The sequence below is a fragment of the Podospora bellae-mahoneyi genome, chromosome 2 (genome assembly GCF_035222275.1).
Source record: "Podospora bellae-mahoneyi strain CBS 112042 chromosome 2, whole genome shotgun sequence".
Lineage (NCBI taxonomy): Eukaryota > Fungi > Ascomycota > Sordariomycetes > Sordariales > Podosporaceae > Podospora > Podospora bellae-mahoneyi.
The window spans coordinates 525,430-541,940 of record NC_085881.1 but is presented as its reverse complement, the minus strand read 5'-3'; the positions used below and the strand labels follow the sequence as shown (position 1 = coordinate 541,940).

The 16,511-nt window shown below is 52.2% G+C and overlaps 2 protein-coding genes across 2 annotated transcripts; one reads left to right on the top strand and one right to left on the bottom strand.

The window, feature by feature from the left end:
• The first annotated feature begins 5,553 nt into the window (after positions 1–5,553).
• On the top strand, positions 5,554–8,716 carry QC761_200640 (uncharacterized protein). The gene is made up of 3 exons (XM_062875791.1): positions 5,554–6,290; positions 6,351–6,644; positions 6,698–8,716. Exons 1-3 carry the CDS (start codon positions 6,165–6,167, stop codon positions 8,462–8,464), a joined length of 2,187 nt encoding a protein of 728 aa, XP_062734310.1. The 5' UTR covers positions 5,554–6,164; the 3' UTR covers positions 8,465–8,716.
• A 2,088-nt stretch (positions 8,717–10,804) lies between these two features.
• On the bottom strand, positions 10,805–16,296 carry POM1 (serine/threonine protein kinase, CMGC, dual-specificity). The gene is made up of 3 exons (XM_062875790.1): positions 15,809–16,296; positions 12,544–15,655; positions 10,805–12,486 (listed from the first exon to the last, which is right to left on the bottom strand). Exons 1-3 carry the CDS (start codon positions 15,865–15,867, stop codon positions 11,320–11,322), a joined length of 4,338 nt encoding a protein of 1,445 aa, XP_062734309.1. The 5' UTR covers positions 15,868–16,296; the 3' UTR covers positions 10,805–11,319.
• Between the last annotated feature and the right edge of the window lie 215 nt (positions 16,297–16,511).

Here is a 16,511-nt window from a genome sequence, read left to right as displayed (position 1 = left end):
TCTGTTATCGAAGACGAAGGAAAACACCAAGGGACACCGCACCTCACACTGGGCTCCCCAAGACATTTTACCATGACTTGAACGCTATAGGCTCAGCAGAGCAATAGAGCCTCAATTTTGGCTCAGGAGTTATTTGGCTTTTACGGCAACTTGGGTTTCGGCAATCTAGAAGCATAGCGTCTGCATTTTTCTACTGTACTACGACACTCGAAACAACACACGATTGTACAACACCCCTCATCATTTAGACACCAGCATTTTCTTTTCGATTTTCTTCATTCTATTGAAGATGTCATGTTATGGATATGGGTCACGATACCAGGCGTTTGGGCAGAGGGCTTCCGGGCAACCGGAACATTTTGGCTTGGGTTTTCTTCTTCTTTTGGTTTTTATGGTTTGATCACATTTCGGAAAGCGTTGGCTAATGTTTCTGTATTTTTATTTGTGTGTTTTTATCTTGTTTTCTTACATTCAAGTCGGCTGTTTTGTTTCCCTTCCAAGTCATGTTTTCATGTTTGATGCATATGACAATACTCTCTTGTTATCTCTTAGTTAATTCCTGCTCAGGAGCAGCGGACAAGATGGTACCGGAGGAAAATGTTACAACGGGAGGGATTTTGCGGGACTCTGGAAGCCTTTCATTACTACTCGCGCAGTCAGATAGATTATTCTTGCCAGGCCGGCTTAGCACCTCTGGCGGGATTCCAGGGGTTGCAGATCCTGGACGATAGCTGTTGAATAGCATTAGGAAATATCAATAACTGCCTACGTACAGTGAACCAAAGTGCCGTGATGTCAGGATAGGATTGAGGTTTCCGACGCTAGCTGTTCCGTCAGATTCGAAGGCATATCACCCGATTCGATCTAAGATGAGGCGGTCCCAGCTACGGCTCATCATGGCGGGGATCGTTGTATCGGCTTTTACATAGAGGCACGACCATCATGCTCCCCAAGGCGGAATTCACTTCAACACACTGGCAGCAAAAGCAAGCATCACATGACGATTCAATAGTTGGGCGGTAGTGTCTGTAGCTTGCTGCTAATAATGAGTTTGCAAGCCAAGACATGTGTTGTCACCCCTCCCCCTCCCCAATCGGACGTTTTGGTAGATCTCGTCTCCACCCATGTTGGCACCGTTTCCTGCAGCAGCCGATTGGCCTTTTTCCTTTTTCTGTTTTTATTAGCAGACTGTTCAATAAGAGCTTGAAGATTCAAGGACAATGAGACAATAGAAAATGCTGTGCACACCCTCTTCTATGCTCGAAGAGCCGAAGAGAAAAACGTTGAAGAGTTATTCATGGCGGGGGGGGGTGACAAAGCCCTGCTCCATCTGTGCCCGTCAGCACTTTAAGCTCAAAAGGGTGCAAGCGAAGCGTCGGCGGCCAATCAGGCGTCCCGGGTGCCTGGTACGATAAAAATAGAGGGGTGCCCCCCGCGGCGCCCTTTCGTTGGCTCAGGACGAGGAAACTCCCGCTTTAGGCAAGTGGTGGGGTCCAAAAATACCAAACCGGAGGGGCACCAAGCTTTCTCTCTCACGCTTGGCTCGATTTTGCATCTCAACAGATGATGCTTTTTTGCAAAAAAGATATCTGACGGCGCTTATTTCGCATAGTTTGTAAGCAGGTTGTCAATCATCAACACCGAGAGCTCCCAACATCACCACCGTTTCGATTCTTGCTGTCTCCGTTATGATCAAGGTCAAGGGTCGGACCAGCATTAACGAGAAGGAGGCTTGGAGGAGCTGTTAGCCCATCCGACCCGAGTATCGGCCCCGGGGTTGCCCACCGAGCAACGGTGAATCTCTCGCCTCTCCCGCGGGCGTTTTTCCCCTGTCCAGTCCTGCCATGACATCGTCAATGCGCTCCAGCCCTTGAATTGTGGCCCGACGGGCTGGTTTTGATCGACCGAGTGTGCATGCGCTAATCGACCATTTCTGGCGGCCCTCGTGAACCTACCCCCCACCCCTTCTCAGCTGCCCACCACCCTTTACCACACCACCTCTTCGAAGATCATAGGACTTATGATCATCATCACACAAAGCATGATGGCTGTTTCCAAGCCTTTCTATGCTATTTACCGAGGAGTATTTGCTGGGCAACCCCACACCACCCACACTCCTCCCGCATAATCTACTCAACCGCAACCGTTTTGGGGCGGATTGGATGGGTGGCAGTCTGACAGCTTTCTGACAGAAATATCATATAGTACCCCCCGACGTACCAAAAGTGCCGAAGGGTGAGAAAACCGGGTCATGCATAGAAGCTTCTGCTAGCTGGGAGCCTTTTAGTAATATTTTTACCGGCTGGATGGGCGGTGGGTTGCGCTGCAGTGCACCGTACCTTGCGTCTTGCGTCAAGCCCAGGCTGCCACTGCTTTTCCTCTCTCGAGAGACCACCCCTCAGCGCCGCAATCCCACAGCCGAGACGACCCGAGAGCTGCGACGTGCATATCCCATACAGCAAAAAGATGGGATGAAAATGGAGAAACGAGCGAGCCTATCCGCACACAGCGTTATGAAGCTTCCCCCCTCTGTTTTCCCCTTCTGAGCGACCCATCGAATACCCGCCGCAGCCGCAGCCGCGGCCGCAGTGGTGTTCCTCTTGATTTCTTTCCCCTCGCATGGGTTTACTCGGGCAAATCAGCTTTTTTTATCCTAACCCTGCCCTTTTTTTTCTCCCCAGAATGGTGATTTTCTTTTTTGGATTGATTTGGGAACACAACAACTTGATGGGTGTGGTCCCCCTCCCCTCTTCCTGTACCAGTACATTTGCATCTTCAAAACGGAGCGAGTTCCACTCACACACTTACACGCACACACCACTCATTGCGGTTGTGTTACCCTACTCTACAAAAAAGATGACAACTTGCGCTAAACAGCACATGATCTTCCTCTCACAAAGCGTGGAGGAAGCAGCCGCGTTTCCGTATTGCGATTTCTCTTTTCCTTCGTATTCTCTGCAATGCTATGGCTTTTTGCATATGATGTTTGCTCGGTATGGCGGGGTTGATGAAGTCCGGTACAGGGAGTCTTGTTCTAGTTTGGACTCAGGTTGGCTAATACTGGACACTTGACCGAAGGAATAAGCCAAGCACAGAAAGGCCCAGTACGTTAATTCTACAGGCTGGCAAGGCATGCAATGATGACAGATTACGATTACAAAAAAGTTTATTTGAAATTGGACAAGTGCTGCCGAGTTTGAGTACAGAGGCTATGCAGAGTCACATTTTCAGTCACACATGCAGTTTTCGCTGTTCGCCGATATGACTTGATCCACTACGACACAATCGTTTGCTTTTGACTATGAGTATCGGAAATGATGGCAATCCCGGCCGGGTTGCTGCTCTCCTCTCGCTTTCGGGTAACGAGACCTGCCCGACCCGTTGACCGGACCGGATGGGCCTGGGTTTTTTGGTGGCTAGGCTGAGTAGGAGGGAGGAGGCTTTAGAATACTACTCTGAAGTTTCGAGGTCAGGAAAAAAAAAGGGGGGGGGGGAGATAGTGACACCTCGGATTTGTCAAGGGGAGCCGAGATGAAGTATTGTCATGTGCAGGTAGGGAGAGATTTGTCGAATTGGTGATGTGGGATGATTACATACAGCATGTGAATCACGACGGTGATGACAGTATCTAGGGAAGATGAAATCACCTGTTTGGGATGAACGCCATGGAAGTTTGTTCAACCTCAGATTTGTCTCTCTCGACCCCACTGTGGGAAGAGGGGGATGAAACGAGAAGTTTGTTCATGAAACGAACTTGCAACTGCTGCTGCTCTGATGAGTGAGAGGCGACACTCGGAAGTTAATGTGATTTCGTCACCCCCTTGTGCTGGACGGGCGGGCGTCAAGCCACAGAGAGAGGATACGATCCTTCTTCTGGAGAACCGGTGGCGGCCGTGCCGTGCTTTCGTCAAATTCCACACTCTTGTTCCAGATGGGGGTTTGAGGTTGATGGGGGAGGATTTCAATTGCCGTGTGGTGCAGCCAACAGATAGATGGAAAGAGGATTGGGATCCTGTCTACCTACCTGGTATGGCGACGAGATTCGGGCAAGTAGGTGCCGGCGCGCCGTTGCTAGATTTTTTGGTGCATCTAACTGCCGTTATTCTAGAGGTCTAGAGTTGCCGCGTGGAGCTTCAGGTTGTTTCTGATCCTTCAAGATCGATACGTGTGACGGTGAGGCTGGCGCTTAAGGGTGCTTCAACTCCTACCGTGGAACAGTGTACGTACCCAACCATACGCGCTACTGCAGACTAATGCGCTGTCAAAACCAACAAGAAAGTTTAACGTCATTGTTGCTGCTGTTGTTGCTAATGTGTGTGTGTGCCATTTTTCTACAGTAGTCAAAAAATGTGAGTATGTATGACTGGGTTGGGTAGTGTGGCGGGGGGTAAATCGAAAGTCTAGACATATGCAAGAGAAGCCGCGTGGAAGGGTGCATGGAAGGGCGGGCTGTGTGGTTTGTTTCAAGATATGCGGGTGGTGAGATGAAACACGCAGTAAAGAATTGCCCGAATTAAGCTGTTTTCCAGATCCGTGGGAACCGGATGGATGGGGGTTTTGTGTAAGCTGAGAATACCGTTGCAGTTTCTTGTTGTGCCGGTGAGATGCAGGTTTCTGGAACTATTCTAGAAGGTAAAGAACGGATGTGTTCGGTGAGACTGTGATAATGTGGTATTGAGGATGAGAGGGGTAAGAGAGATGTGGCTTTCGTGGCGTTAAGATTGGCGTGAGATAGTTGGGCGGCACGGGGGAGGAGACACGTGGAATGGTTACACCAGAGATGGTCATGAATCCTTTCTTTCCGAACTGTTACAAGCGAGGAGGGGGGAGGGGGGAATGCCGCGAAGGCATCTCCGGCTTGGTGCTGTGGTTGGATGGTTAGAGTTGGATTTGTTGGAAGGGGGCTTCTATCACCAACACGCCCCCAATCGTGGTGACGAGGTACGCTACGCAAGTGTAAGTTGCGGACTATCCCCTTCTGGACTGTTGACAAGACGATGGGTAAGGTAGAGTAGTATTTTCACGCCGTTGGATATATTCATTGAGTCTCGTATTCTGAATGAGTGGGGAAGCAAGTCTGGGTGCCGGTGCTGAGAGCTGTGATACTGTGGCGAAGCCGTTTTGAACTCGGAGGTCACCGGCCGTTTGGGAATGTTGAAGTTAAAGAAGAGTGGAGATGGCCATGTGGGTTGAGGGTTACACGGCGGAGGCGGCACGGAGGTGTGTAACCGGCTTACGGCTCCGGGATTTGCTCGGCAGTGATTTTCGGAGCCGGGTCGGAGATGGAGATGAAGATAGATAGGGGTAGGGCTGAGAGTGACGTCAAAGTAGAGTTAGGGATCAACAGCAGGGTTGATGATAGGAGGAGGATGAGCTTCCACGGTCTGTGGGCAAGGGTTGAGGGAGCTCGGCCGATATGAGAGTATCGGGCATGATATCGATCTATCGGGGTACTACCTACAAGACCCGATATAGCCTTATCGGCTATCGACTATCGGCTATTGGAGACGCGTCTCAAGCGCGTAAAGTGGTATCTATCAGTGTAAGTCGCTGCCAAAGGAAAGAACGACCTGTGGCCACGATAACGATTCCTTGTTTTTATTGTTGTGAATGAAAACTCTGCTTGTTGAACATCGGACGAAAGCCACAATATGACGTGTTAGCCTAGGCGTTGAGCCCCTGAAGAAAAGAACGACAACCTGTTTGCACAATTCTGGACGACCCTTGGCTCACCAAGTAAACAACAACTGATATTGTCATTGGTCAAGGGCTGAGAAGACTCAACTCGCTGTCACAACTCCGACTTCGTCACCTCCTCTCACCACGGATATCAGGGCACAAAAGACAGTTTTGTTTATCTTCTTCACCTCCAAACCTTTAAGGAAGGCTTCAGCAATTCGAATAACGGCGGCCCAATTTTGAAAGAGGCGTGCTCTTGTGAGATAGGGTTTATCAGCCGCTAGCCTTCTTGAAATCTTGCGAAGAATCTTTTCTTTGGTCTTATCGCTCCTTCTCACCAAATCCTTCGTCTGAAGTCGAGGTCAGCTGCCACATTTCGACCGGCCATATACACATTGCCTGATTTTTTCTCTCGGAATTTGCTTTCTCTCTCGGAATCTGCTTTCTTTCCCAACGTCACAGCTCCACAGACGTCCGTCTTCACGATGACCGAGACTTCTGGTTCCTCCGGCACGATTCAGTCCGAACAGACTATCGAAAACCTCTTGAACAGGGCGCGTGCCTCTATCTCCAAGAAAGAGATCAAGGAAGCCATCGGTGATATCCTCGCGGTAGGTTCACTTCGCACAAGATCGGTATCTCATTCAAGACTCCCTTCTAACAATCAACAGGCCATTGATTTTTGTAGCTGCAACAAGGGCAACACAAAGCAAGTCCGGCATGGCAAAGACAAGTCTTGCCACCTGAAGCAATTTGTCAATGGCGTCCGGAGTAAGGATCTCGACGCAATCTACAATGTTGCGAGTAGTCCTTGTTCTTGCGGTTTTGCTTGGCCTTCTTGTTCATCGCCCAAACATCTTGAGGCAATAGATCTCCTCACCGAATCCTTGGAGACTGAGGGTCATTATGTTTCTGCCATCACGACCGGTCTCGGAATAATTCGCCTTCGCCCAATCTCTGCTGCTGTAAGTCTCTTTTGTCGACCAGTTGCAGGAAAAACCACTAACAACTGTCAAAGGGCTATTGCCGCGTCGCAAAGACCATCCGGCTCATCCTTAAGCTCGAAAAAGAGGGAAAGAAAGCCAAGAGAGTCAATCCAAAGGTTGCGAGAACACTCGCAACCCTCGAGAAGGATGCTGGGCTCACCACCGCCCGCCTATATATTTTCATGAAGAAACTTGTTCAGGCCGGCCTGAACAATACCTCCGAAAAGTACCGCAATGACGCCCATGACGAATACGACCAGATTCTCATGCGCATGGCTCACAGCCTGAAGCTCCAAGACTCTCTTCGCGACCCTGCAGCCAAACTGCCACTCGAACTCCTCCGTCAGATCTTCTCTCACCTGGACACCTCCGACGTCATCCGCTCCCTCAGAGTCAGCAAAAAATGGAACCGTATCATTAAGCACGATACGTTGCTCTGGGAAGAAGTTCGTCTTGCCCAGCCGCGCAATCCTGGCAACCGTGTTTTAGCCACATGGTTGAGGGGGCACCAGGGAGTGAAGAGCTTGACCATAGACGAAGTATCAGGCTTTGGGCTCTCTGCCAAGCGTCTTTACATGCTTCTCTTCGGCCTTCCCAACCTTCAATGCCTCATCATCAAAACTGCGGCCCCGCACCGCTGCGACACCATCCAGGAGTTGGACCCAGCTCCCAGTCCTAGTCAAAAGCTTGGATTGGCCCAACTTTCACTAGACGGCTACCAGGCCCCAGTCTCATTGTTGGTCCAACTTCTTGATTTGTCAAAGGACACGCTTGAGGTTCTAGACCTCGTCCAAACTGGCAGCAAGCCTGAGCGGGCGATCGAGGCCGTGAGGATGCCAAAGCTCCGGAGCTTATGGGTTGACATCGACATGGCCGGCACCAGCACCGAGGAGCACGTGCTCCGAATGCCAGAGATCGTGGCGTCCACGCCGAATCTGGAAGCGTTCTGCTTGAACGGCTTCCAGCTCGAGTGGACGCCCGGTCAACCCACTCCCCAGGGCTGGCGACAGCTCAAGCACGCTTCGTTCGGTCCGGCAATGGGCATCGAAGCCCACACCCAGGGGACCATTCTCCTGCCTCGCATCTTTCCCCCCATAACGGAGAGCATGGAAAAGATTGAGATCATGACGATGAACCCGGTAATTGCCCACAATTACCTATTCACCGTCATGGACGGGGCTGAGGCGAGACACCCTCTCCACTCCCAGGAGATGGGTTTGGAGTTTGACGAAGGCAAGCTCCCAAAGTTGCCGAACTTGGAGCTGTTCCGGTCGCGCTGTGCGATCGATGTGGGACTTCTGGGGCGCTTGCTTGCGGTGCCGGCCGCGCGCGAAGGAAGCTTGCGGGTGCTCGAGCTCCCGGTCGAGCAGAGGTGGGCGGTTCGCCAGCGCCACCTCTGGTGCCCAGTCGTGGGGCTCGAGAGCATCGTTGTGCCGGCGGAGGCGTTTGTTTGGATGGAGTCGGAGAAGATAGAGCACCTTGGGCTTTACTTCTTCAACTACGCCGGCTTCGCCTTCCAGTACGGCCAAAGGTTCAACGGGCAGCCGTTTTTGGACTGGCTTGACAAGTTCCCGGCGCTGAACTCGGTGTCGGTGTATCCCGACTGGCCTGGTGAAGGGGTGATGCCCTTCATCGGGAAGCTGATCTTGCACCCAAGGGTGAAGAAGATCTTTCAGGACTCGCTCAGGACGGGGTACGAGTGGGATGAGGCGTGTCTGTTGGCGGTGCAGCGGAGTGTGGATTTGTATCATTGCGATTTCAACGTGCCGTATGGGCCTTCACTATTTAAGAATTGGTAGAGATTTTTTCGGGAGTTTGAAGTTGGATGGGACATGGATAGGATGGGCTGGGTTGGGAGCTTTTGTTGCTGGAGGTACCATATCTGGGTGGGCATGGCATGGGGTGGTGTTTCTGGCGCATGGTTGGGAGTTTTCTGCTGGTTGTACTGTACTGTATATATTGTTATTTGAACAACTTGGGGTGTGGACGCCTCCGCTGGTGTTCGCGGTACCATGTTTTCACGATTCGGTGATTTGTTGATTACTCACGACCCTCTTCATAGATATACCGTTATGTACCTTTTTACTTTCTTCCAAAGACGATCTCACCTTGCTAGACATACTTTTACATGGCCCTCCCAATCAGCTGAAGCACTCATGTGGAAGAGCGGCTCCAAATTCGCAACAACGCTCTCATGACCAAGCGGCCTTCCCAATTCCATACTTCAGTCATGAGACAGGCACTCTCTGCATTGGCCATGACATCCTACGCAACCCGCTCAAAAAGAGCTGAAGGTATACATGCTGTATTTCTTCTGTGGCATGGCTAAGGCGCAAAATTGATGGCCATGACAAAAACCTCTATTCAGCTGCTGTGCTTTCTTATCGGCTTTGGCCGTCCCTGGCTCAACAGCCGCCGCATCCACTTCCTTACCGGATGTTCATAGCCTGTCTAAGAGATCCCATATGAATAACAAAAAGGAAGGCCGAGTCAGGACGAGAGCAACAATGATGAGGAGTCAATGAAAGGGGACTCGGGATTTTGGTCAAGATCAGCTTCCTAAATATTGTGGGCTGCCTCAACAATAGCGCATGATCAAGGGCAACACATGGTTTTGGTTCGCATTCTTCTCAGTTCCACTGCTGTTGGGTTTCACTTTGACGGTGTCATCAACCAACTCATTATCAACCTCAAGGGGGATGTCTGGTTCCAAGAACACACAATGAGACGAAGAAGTGCCAGCCCAAATGTTGGGCATAGCAAAGGACAATAATGTGGTCCAAGATAGGGGAGTGACAACATTTCATCAACTGAACTGACCAAATGGATGACAGCAAGGCAGCCTCTTAAGTCTCCTAACCGCCACATCGCGTGTTACGTTGCCCATTCTGCCGCTCTTCTGGGTCGTCCAGTCCACCGACCCCAGCCGGAACTGGCGCTGGATTCCGGTCCTCCATTCCGACTAGCACGGGCGAGCTTATCTTGCAAGTTGACCTGGTTTTCGTGATTCCGCCGTCCCTTTCTCTCTCATCGTTCCCACACCTGCCCGATTCTTAACTCCGGCTTGCTCTTTCCCATTGCATCTTCTCATTAGCTCTTCCCACCCGCTCCTTCCCATAGTACATATACCACCTCCCACACCTACCTTCCAACAGCAGCCCACTGTCCGACTGGCCAAATGGTCAAGTGGGCTGGCTGGCTGGCGCCCACTCATATCCCCCCCATGGGGATTCGGATACCCCCAGTTCGAGTGCCCTCCGAAGCAAAGCCGTTTGACCCCGAAACGGCTTTCGTAACTGGTCACCCTGCGGGTTGGCCGGTGAACTTTGCTTTTTTTTTTTTTCTCTTCCATGTCACAGATAACCTTATTTATATCTATCCATACTTTTGGTTTCTCTACCACCAATGCCCATAAACCCAAGGAGGTTATGTCTGTTGCAAGCAGCAAGGGGCAAGCGACTTTCTCTTCTTCAGATTCAAAATCCTGCGGATCAGCCGTTACTTTCTTACTTGATTAAGCCTTTTGCGCCCTGGGTGATTTTGTTGCCCTCAAAAGGTGATACGTTTCTAACAGGCTGGGTGGGTATGGGGATCGAGGGGGAGAAGTAAAGTGGTCGAAGCATCATCATCGTGATCAAGTGTGTTTTCTGTAACGTTGTAAGACAGTGGGTCGGGTGATTAATAGTAGGATGGAATCCAACAGTTGACATCTTTGACGTCGTGCGTGTTGCCTCGCAAAAGACATAGACTGTACCCCAAAATGTTGTTGTCCAACATTGTACGACGAGACTGCGTATGCTTGAAATAAAAAGGGCAAGTATGTCTACACCACACTACCCACAACCACGCACAAAGCAACGAATCACGAATCCCCATCGATAATGTATATTGTACTTCGATAACCCACCCTAGCCTAGCCTAACAACGCCTTGCCATCCATCCACGCCATGCCATATGTATCATAATGTAATGTAACCTCTCTTCAAACCCCCATTTTCTCCCCATCTCAGCACTGATAATATCAAGGAACGGAACTCGTTGGTTTTAGTGACCCCAAGACAGGTTATTGTATCTCTGACTTTTTCTTCTCTCCATGCACTCTCTTTTTCTAAGCTCTCTCATCTTCCCTATCCATCGTCCATCCACACACACACACACGCGCCCACCTTATCAACTAATCGCCATTTCATTCATCACAAACCCTTCCCCAACCCAACCAAAAAAAATGTAGTAAGTAGTCTGCGCAACATCAACCCACAACCGCGCGCGCAATGCCATGCAAAATGAACAAAAGAGAGACAGAATAAATAAAAGGATAAACATTTGGTATCATCACTTTCTCTGCGGCCCCTCCCGCATAATCATGCCACTGGGAAAAGTGTCCAGAGAGGCCAAAAAAACACTTGCAACTACCATCATGTCTGAACACCACAACTTTTGAATCCCGTCCGTCGTTACCATCCCAACCTTACCCCAAGTCGTCTCCAAGACCAGTAGTCTACCCATATTTTTGATAACCGATACCGCCATACGAAAGGAATAAAGTGCTTGGCCTGTTTCCAAGGTTGCGTATTTGACATCGTTACTGAGTCTTGCGAGAGCGCCGCTGTACCCTCGATCTTCGTGCGGTCCGCTCCTCCTAGGCCCGTCCCTCCTATGCGCGGCGACTCATGGCTGCGTTTGCACCTGCTGCGGCAAGGTCTGTTTTGGAGTTGTTGGACAGGCCCACAGGCCCAACCCCACCACTCACGCTGCGCAGAGATGCTCTAGGTAAACTGCTGGGGCCGATGGTGCCATTGCCGTTGGTATAAGTCGTTGTGGTTCCGTTACTCGTACGCTTCACACTGGAGATACTGCCATTCATGCTAGATGCGGTGCTCATGTTGGAGGTCCTACGGGCCGCGGCTGTTGGCATGCTTCCGGTTTTCGTACCGACCGACCCGTTGTTGGGACCGGAAGCCTCCCGCGCTCGCATAGTAGCGGCCCTCACGGCTGCTGGAGGCTCGGGAAGGGGTCTGGGGGCCGAGATGCTATTGGTACGCTTGCTGGGGGACCCTTCGCGCATTCTGATGGGGACAGATGTCTTCTGGCCAGTGATGAACTCGTGGCGAATCGCCTCTTCAGGCTTCATGCGGCGGTCGGGATCCCAGCGGAGGCAGCGTGCGATAAAGTCCAAAAATGCTTCATCGTCGCACTTGAGCACTTGTTGTAGTGTTTTTGAGGATGGGCGTCTGCGACGGCCCTTTGAGGAGACGGTGAGGCGAGGTTTGCCCATGCTGTCGAAAAACAACTTCTTACGTGTCGACTTCTCAATGAGATGCTTTTCCGGTGGGCCAAACACTTCCATAATACAGGCCAGCTGCTCCTGCTCGTTCTCGCCAGGGAAAATTGGCACACCCGTATAGAGCTCGGCGAGAATGCAACCCAGAGACCACATGTCGATGGGCAGACCGTACTGCATACCAAGGATAACTTCGGGGGAACGGTAGAACCGGGATTGAATGTACGTGTACACCTTTTCCGTTTCAAAACAACTCGAACCGAAATCAATAACCTTGATCTCCGAGTGAAGAGGGTGGCGCAAGAGAATATTTTCGGGCTTCAAGTCGCAGTGGATAACCTTGTGCTGCTTTAGTAGGTTGAGTGAGCTCAGCATCTGCTTGGTAAATCTGCGGATCAGCTTCAGTGAGAAACCCCGAAAAGCGTTCGATTTGATGAATTCGTAGAGGTTCATGTCCAATAATTCGGTGGAGATGCAAAGATGTCCTCGGAAGTAAAAGCTGTGCGTAAAGTTGACCATGCTGTGTTTGTTTTTGGGATCCTGCAAGTCATGTTAGAGCTCGGGCGCCAGGCACGTATCCCCAGGAAAGGCACTCACCCATTCGCGGAGTTTCTGCAAAATATTGACCTCAACCAGGGCTTGCTGATGGAACCTTTTCTTGTTGCGGATGATTTTGACGGCTACGAGAACGCCAGTCTTATGGTCGATACACCGTACCACCTGACCGAAACTTCCTTTTCCGAGCACGTCTATGATTTCATAGCGATACGCAAGATGGTCACCGGGTACGATGCTGTAGTCACCGCGCTCATCGTCGTAGCCGAAATTGGGACTCTCCGACTGAACATCACCCACAACCTTTGCCGCGTTTTGTGTGCCGCAAAAGTAGATGTCCTTATAGTCCACAATCTCTCCCCGTTCGTAGATATTGAGAACTGCAATTCTGATGGCTTCTTGAGGGCTGACGCGCTCCTTGGCCGAGGCACGTTTGCGGAGAGCATCCAAAGTTCTGGCTGCCAGCTCAGTATCCTTACGCCGTGAACCAAGCTTCCTCATCTCATCTTCTGCAATCAAATCGTCCTTGTCGAGTTCCGAATTCCAAACGTCGTGGTGTCGAAGAGTTGCCGTAGAGCCCTTAGGTTTCAGTATCCTTTGCACCACAGACGAGTTGTGGGGAACCGTAGCACGCTCGTTCACTGTTCCCAGGGTCGAATCCTTCTTAGCTGCTGTACCGGTATCACCGCGATTTCGTTCCCCGGAAAGCACCGCATTCAAGCTGGAGGCCGAGCTCTTCCGTCTTCGTGACTCCAGATATGTCCCATTGCCATTGGATTTCGTGGACGGAGTGGGACTTGGAGGCTTGCCGGTGGGAAGGTTGTTCAGAGTTGCCGAGACAGGAATCCTCGGCGGTGGCATTGAATCATGCTTGACGGCGTTTTGCTCTCCGTGGTGTCCTTGGCTTCCGCTGGCTTTGGAGGCGCTTCTCTTCCAGGACAAGCTCAATTTGCGCCTGAGAGAGCTCATGGAAGAAGGAGTGGGCGGCTCCTCCGGACTGGGACGCGGTGGCGGGGATTTTCCACCTGCAGGCCGTGTCGCGACAGACTTTTGCGCTCGGGGCCCCGAGGGCTTGTTGTGTTGAACTGGCACGTCTGCTGCTGCATCCAAAGGCTGGGTGAAATCCCCGCCAGTTTTTGACCTTTTGAACAAAGTAGTCTCGAAGTTCCCTCCTTTCGGCACCGACTGGCTCAAGAAAGGCGACGGCCCTGATCTGGCGGTTCCATTCTTCACACCAGCAAAGGACTCAGTAGAACTGGTCGGTGGCTCTGCCGTAGTGGCAGGACTTTCACGATGAAGCCTCTGCACCGACGCGCTGCTCCTGAGATGCTGTATATCGGCCCTGTCTTCAGGCCGTATTCTTCCAAAAAATGTGCCCTTCGATGCCGTCATGGGAGTCGTCGGCGTTTTTGGGATCTGCCTTGATGGGGGCGGGGAGAGATTTCTGTCACCATGAGTTTGAAGAGCAGCAATCTTGGCCGCGGTTGGGGTGCTGAGGGGACCAAGGGTGATGGGCGGCAACCGCAGCGGTTGCAAGCTCTTCTTCGACTGAGCTGCCGCAGGATTCTTCTCGAGATCCAGCTTCGAGGTGTGTACTGTCTTCCTGTTACTTGGCTTACGTTGAAGCTTGGCAGGTGCTGAATCACTCGTCTGCGCGCCCGATATACTCGCTGTGGAATTGCTATGGATGCTGCTGGCATCATAGGCCAGGTTGGACCTCCTCTTCTCCAGAAACGAAGCAGCTTCGAGATGCGCCTCCTTTGGAGACTCGTACGCCTTTGGAATCGCGGGCACCGGTGGCACTTCCTCGCTGCTGTCAAAGCTCGCCGAATTGTGAAGATTGAGCGCCTTGGGGGCAGGCAATCGCGAACTATTTGCACCTTGCATTGCTCGCTGCTGCATGGAGCCAGTGGACGTCCGCACCGTGTTGAGACTGGTGCTTGAGTTGACGGACAGACCTGAGCTGTATGACTTTCTGGTGTGGTCGGGCGTGGTTCGTGAAGACGAAGGGGTCGAGATCTTTCGAGGCAGCATAGAGGGGGATCGAGACGAGGCGCGACCGTCGGCCGAAATAGGTGGTGGATGGGGCAGCGCGGGGGAAGCGCCAGCAACAGGGCCCTGTTGAACGTGGTGCATCGTAGATAGGCGTTTCATTCGTCTTGTATCGGTAGGGCTGATAGTTCGTGCACCCAGTCCAGTGGCGTGACTGGCATGATGAGTTCCTGGCATGACAGATATCCGTTTCGCTGAGCTTGGAGTAGAACCCTTGGCGGCAACTCTGTTGGGGGAGCGAGGCATTGCCATAGCTATGTGAGTATGTTCGGGTTTGAGCGTGGTGTCTGGTGTGAGCATATCCTGGTTGGATCTGGGCAATGGCTGCACAGACCTTGCCTTGGATGCCCTCGAGCTTGTCAGGTGCCGCATGCTCTCCACTACCGTAGATCGAGGTGCAACATCCACTGACGCTCTTGAAGCCTCGAGGACGGGCCTGTCTGATAAAGACACCGCACTAGGTCTCCGCTTTCGGGTCTGCACCTCTTTGACCTGAGCCTCTCCCAGCTGAACATCTCCAGTTGACTTCCGTGGCGGCTTGGCGGGATTGGGGTTGGAGACTGGGGGATAATGACTTTGTCGGCGCGCACGCATGGCAGCCGGAGCAGTGGGAGGATTGGGCACGCCTGGGGTACCAGATGGCGTAGAAGCAGTGCTAGGTTGAGGCGGCCTGCTTGACGTGCTAGGTCTTCGTAGAATTGAGCCTGTTCGTGAACGCGTGATGGCAGGCTGCTGAGGCAAGGCATGGGCAGCGGCGCTTGGCCGTGTCATGTCGGGGCGCTCGACCATGTTGTGGTTGTTGCCCGCACTTCGATCGCCCAAAATTGTTCCCTGCCCAGTCGGTGAAGGAAATTGCGTGAGTTTGAAGTCGGTCGATGCAGACTCGAGGCTGCTCTGGAGGTCGTCGAAGCTGACCGAGGGCAGAAACTCGAAGGATGCGTTGGCGATGTCGGTCACGTTATTGGACACGCCATTCCCAGCCCCGAAAGAGAAGAGGGAGTGGTTGTTGGAAGAGGACGCACTGAGCATTGGAGCGTCGACGGTGGGCCGTCTGATGGAGCCGATCTTGGTGGGACTGGGGGGGTTCAGGTTCAGCGGTCTCCTAGAATAACAAAACAATAGCAAGGGTTAGCACAATTCTGCATGAGGCAACGGTCCCATGTGCCGCAAAAGTTTTTGCAGGTGCCAGTGAATATTTCGACGCCAACGAGGCAGCGAATTCAAGACACAGCCAGTTCAAAAGGGGGAGCACAACCTGGTGGGCGACTGGTTCTCCCGTCTGGGCCCAGCCGGAGCGCGATGGTCTCTATTCATAGGGCCGGCCGAGAACGCGCCACTCGTTTTTTTCCGTCGCAGCAGCGGCCAAGAGTCTCTAAATCAATGGGGGTCGTGCTTGAAGAGGATGATGATGTGGCAGAGGCTGGTGGGCTCGGGAGAGGCCAATGTCCCGGCGTCAGTCTGTAGGCGATGGCTGCAATTCACGCTTCGGCAGCGTAGATTGAATTCGAACCCCCAAAGGATCAACGCCAGTGGTTAGAAGCGTCGTCGTCCAAGGCTCAGTCCGGTCAGGGAGCTGAGAACAATCGAAAGGCTACCTCATTCCGGGGGCGCGCAGAGTGTGGGATCGAGCGTGTCGAGAATACAATGGGGGTGGCTTCTCGCGCACTGGGAGCGTACGTCGTGAAGTGAACAATGGAAGAAGAGGTGAGGGTCAAGTGGTGCAGGGACGCTGCTGGTCTCTTGGCCTCCACTCTCTCTGGTCTGGGACACACCACTGGCGAGAGAGACAGTTGTTTTGCAGGCTGTTTTTGGTGGCAGGTGGCAGCGGGCAGTGGGCTTGGGCTTGGGCTTGGTGGGCCCCACTGGGGTGTCCTGCAACTTTCAGCGGTCGTGACAAGCAGCACGCTTTTTTCACTGGGCAACAGCTGAACGGCATGTGGAGTGCAAGAGGCGAGGGA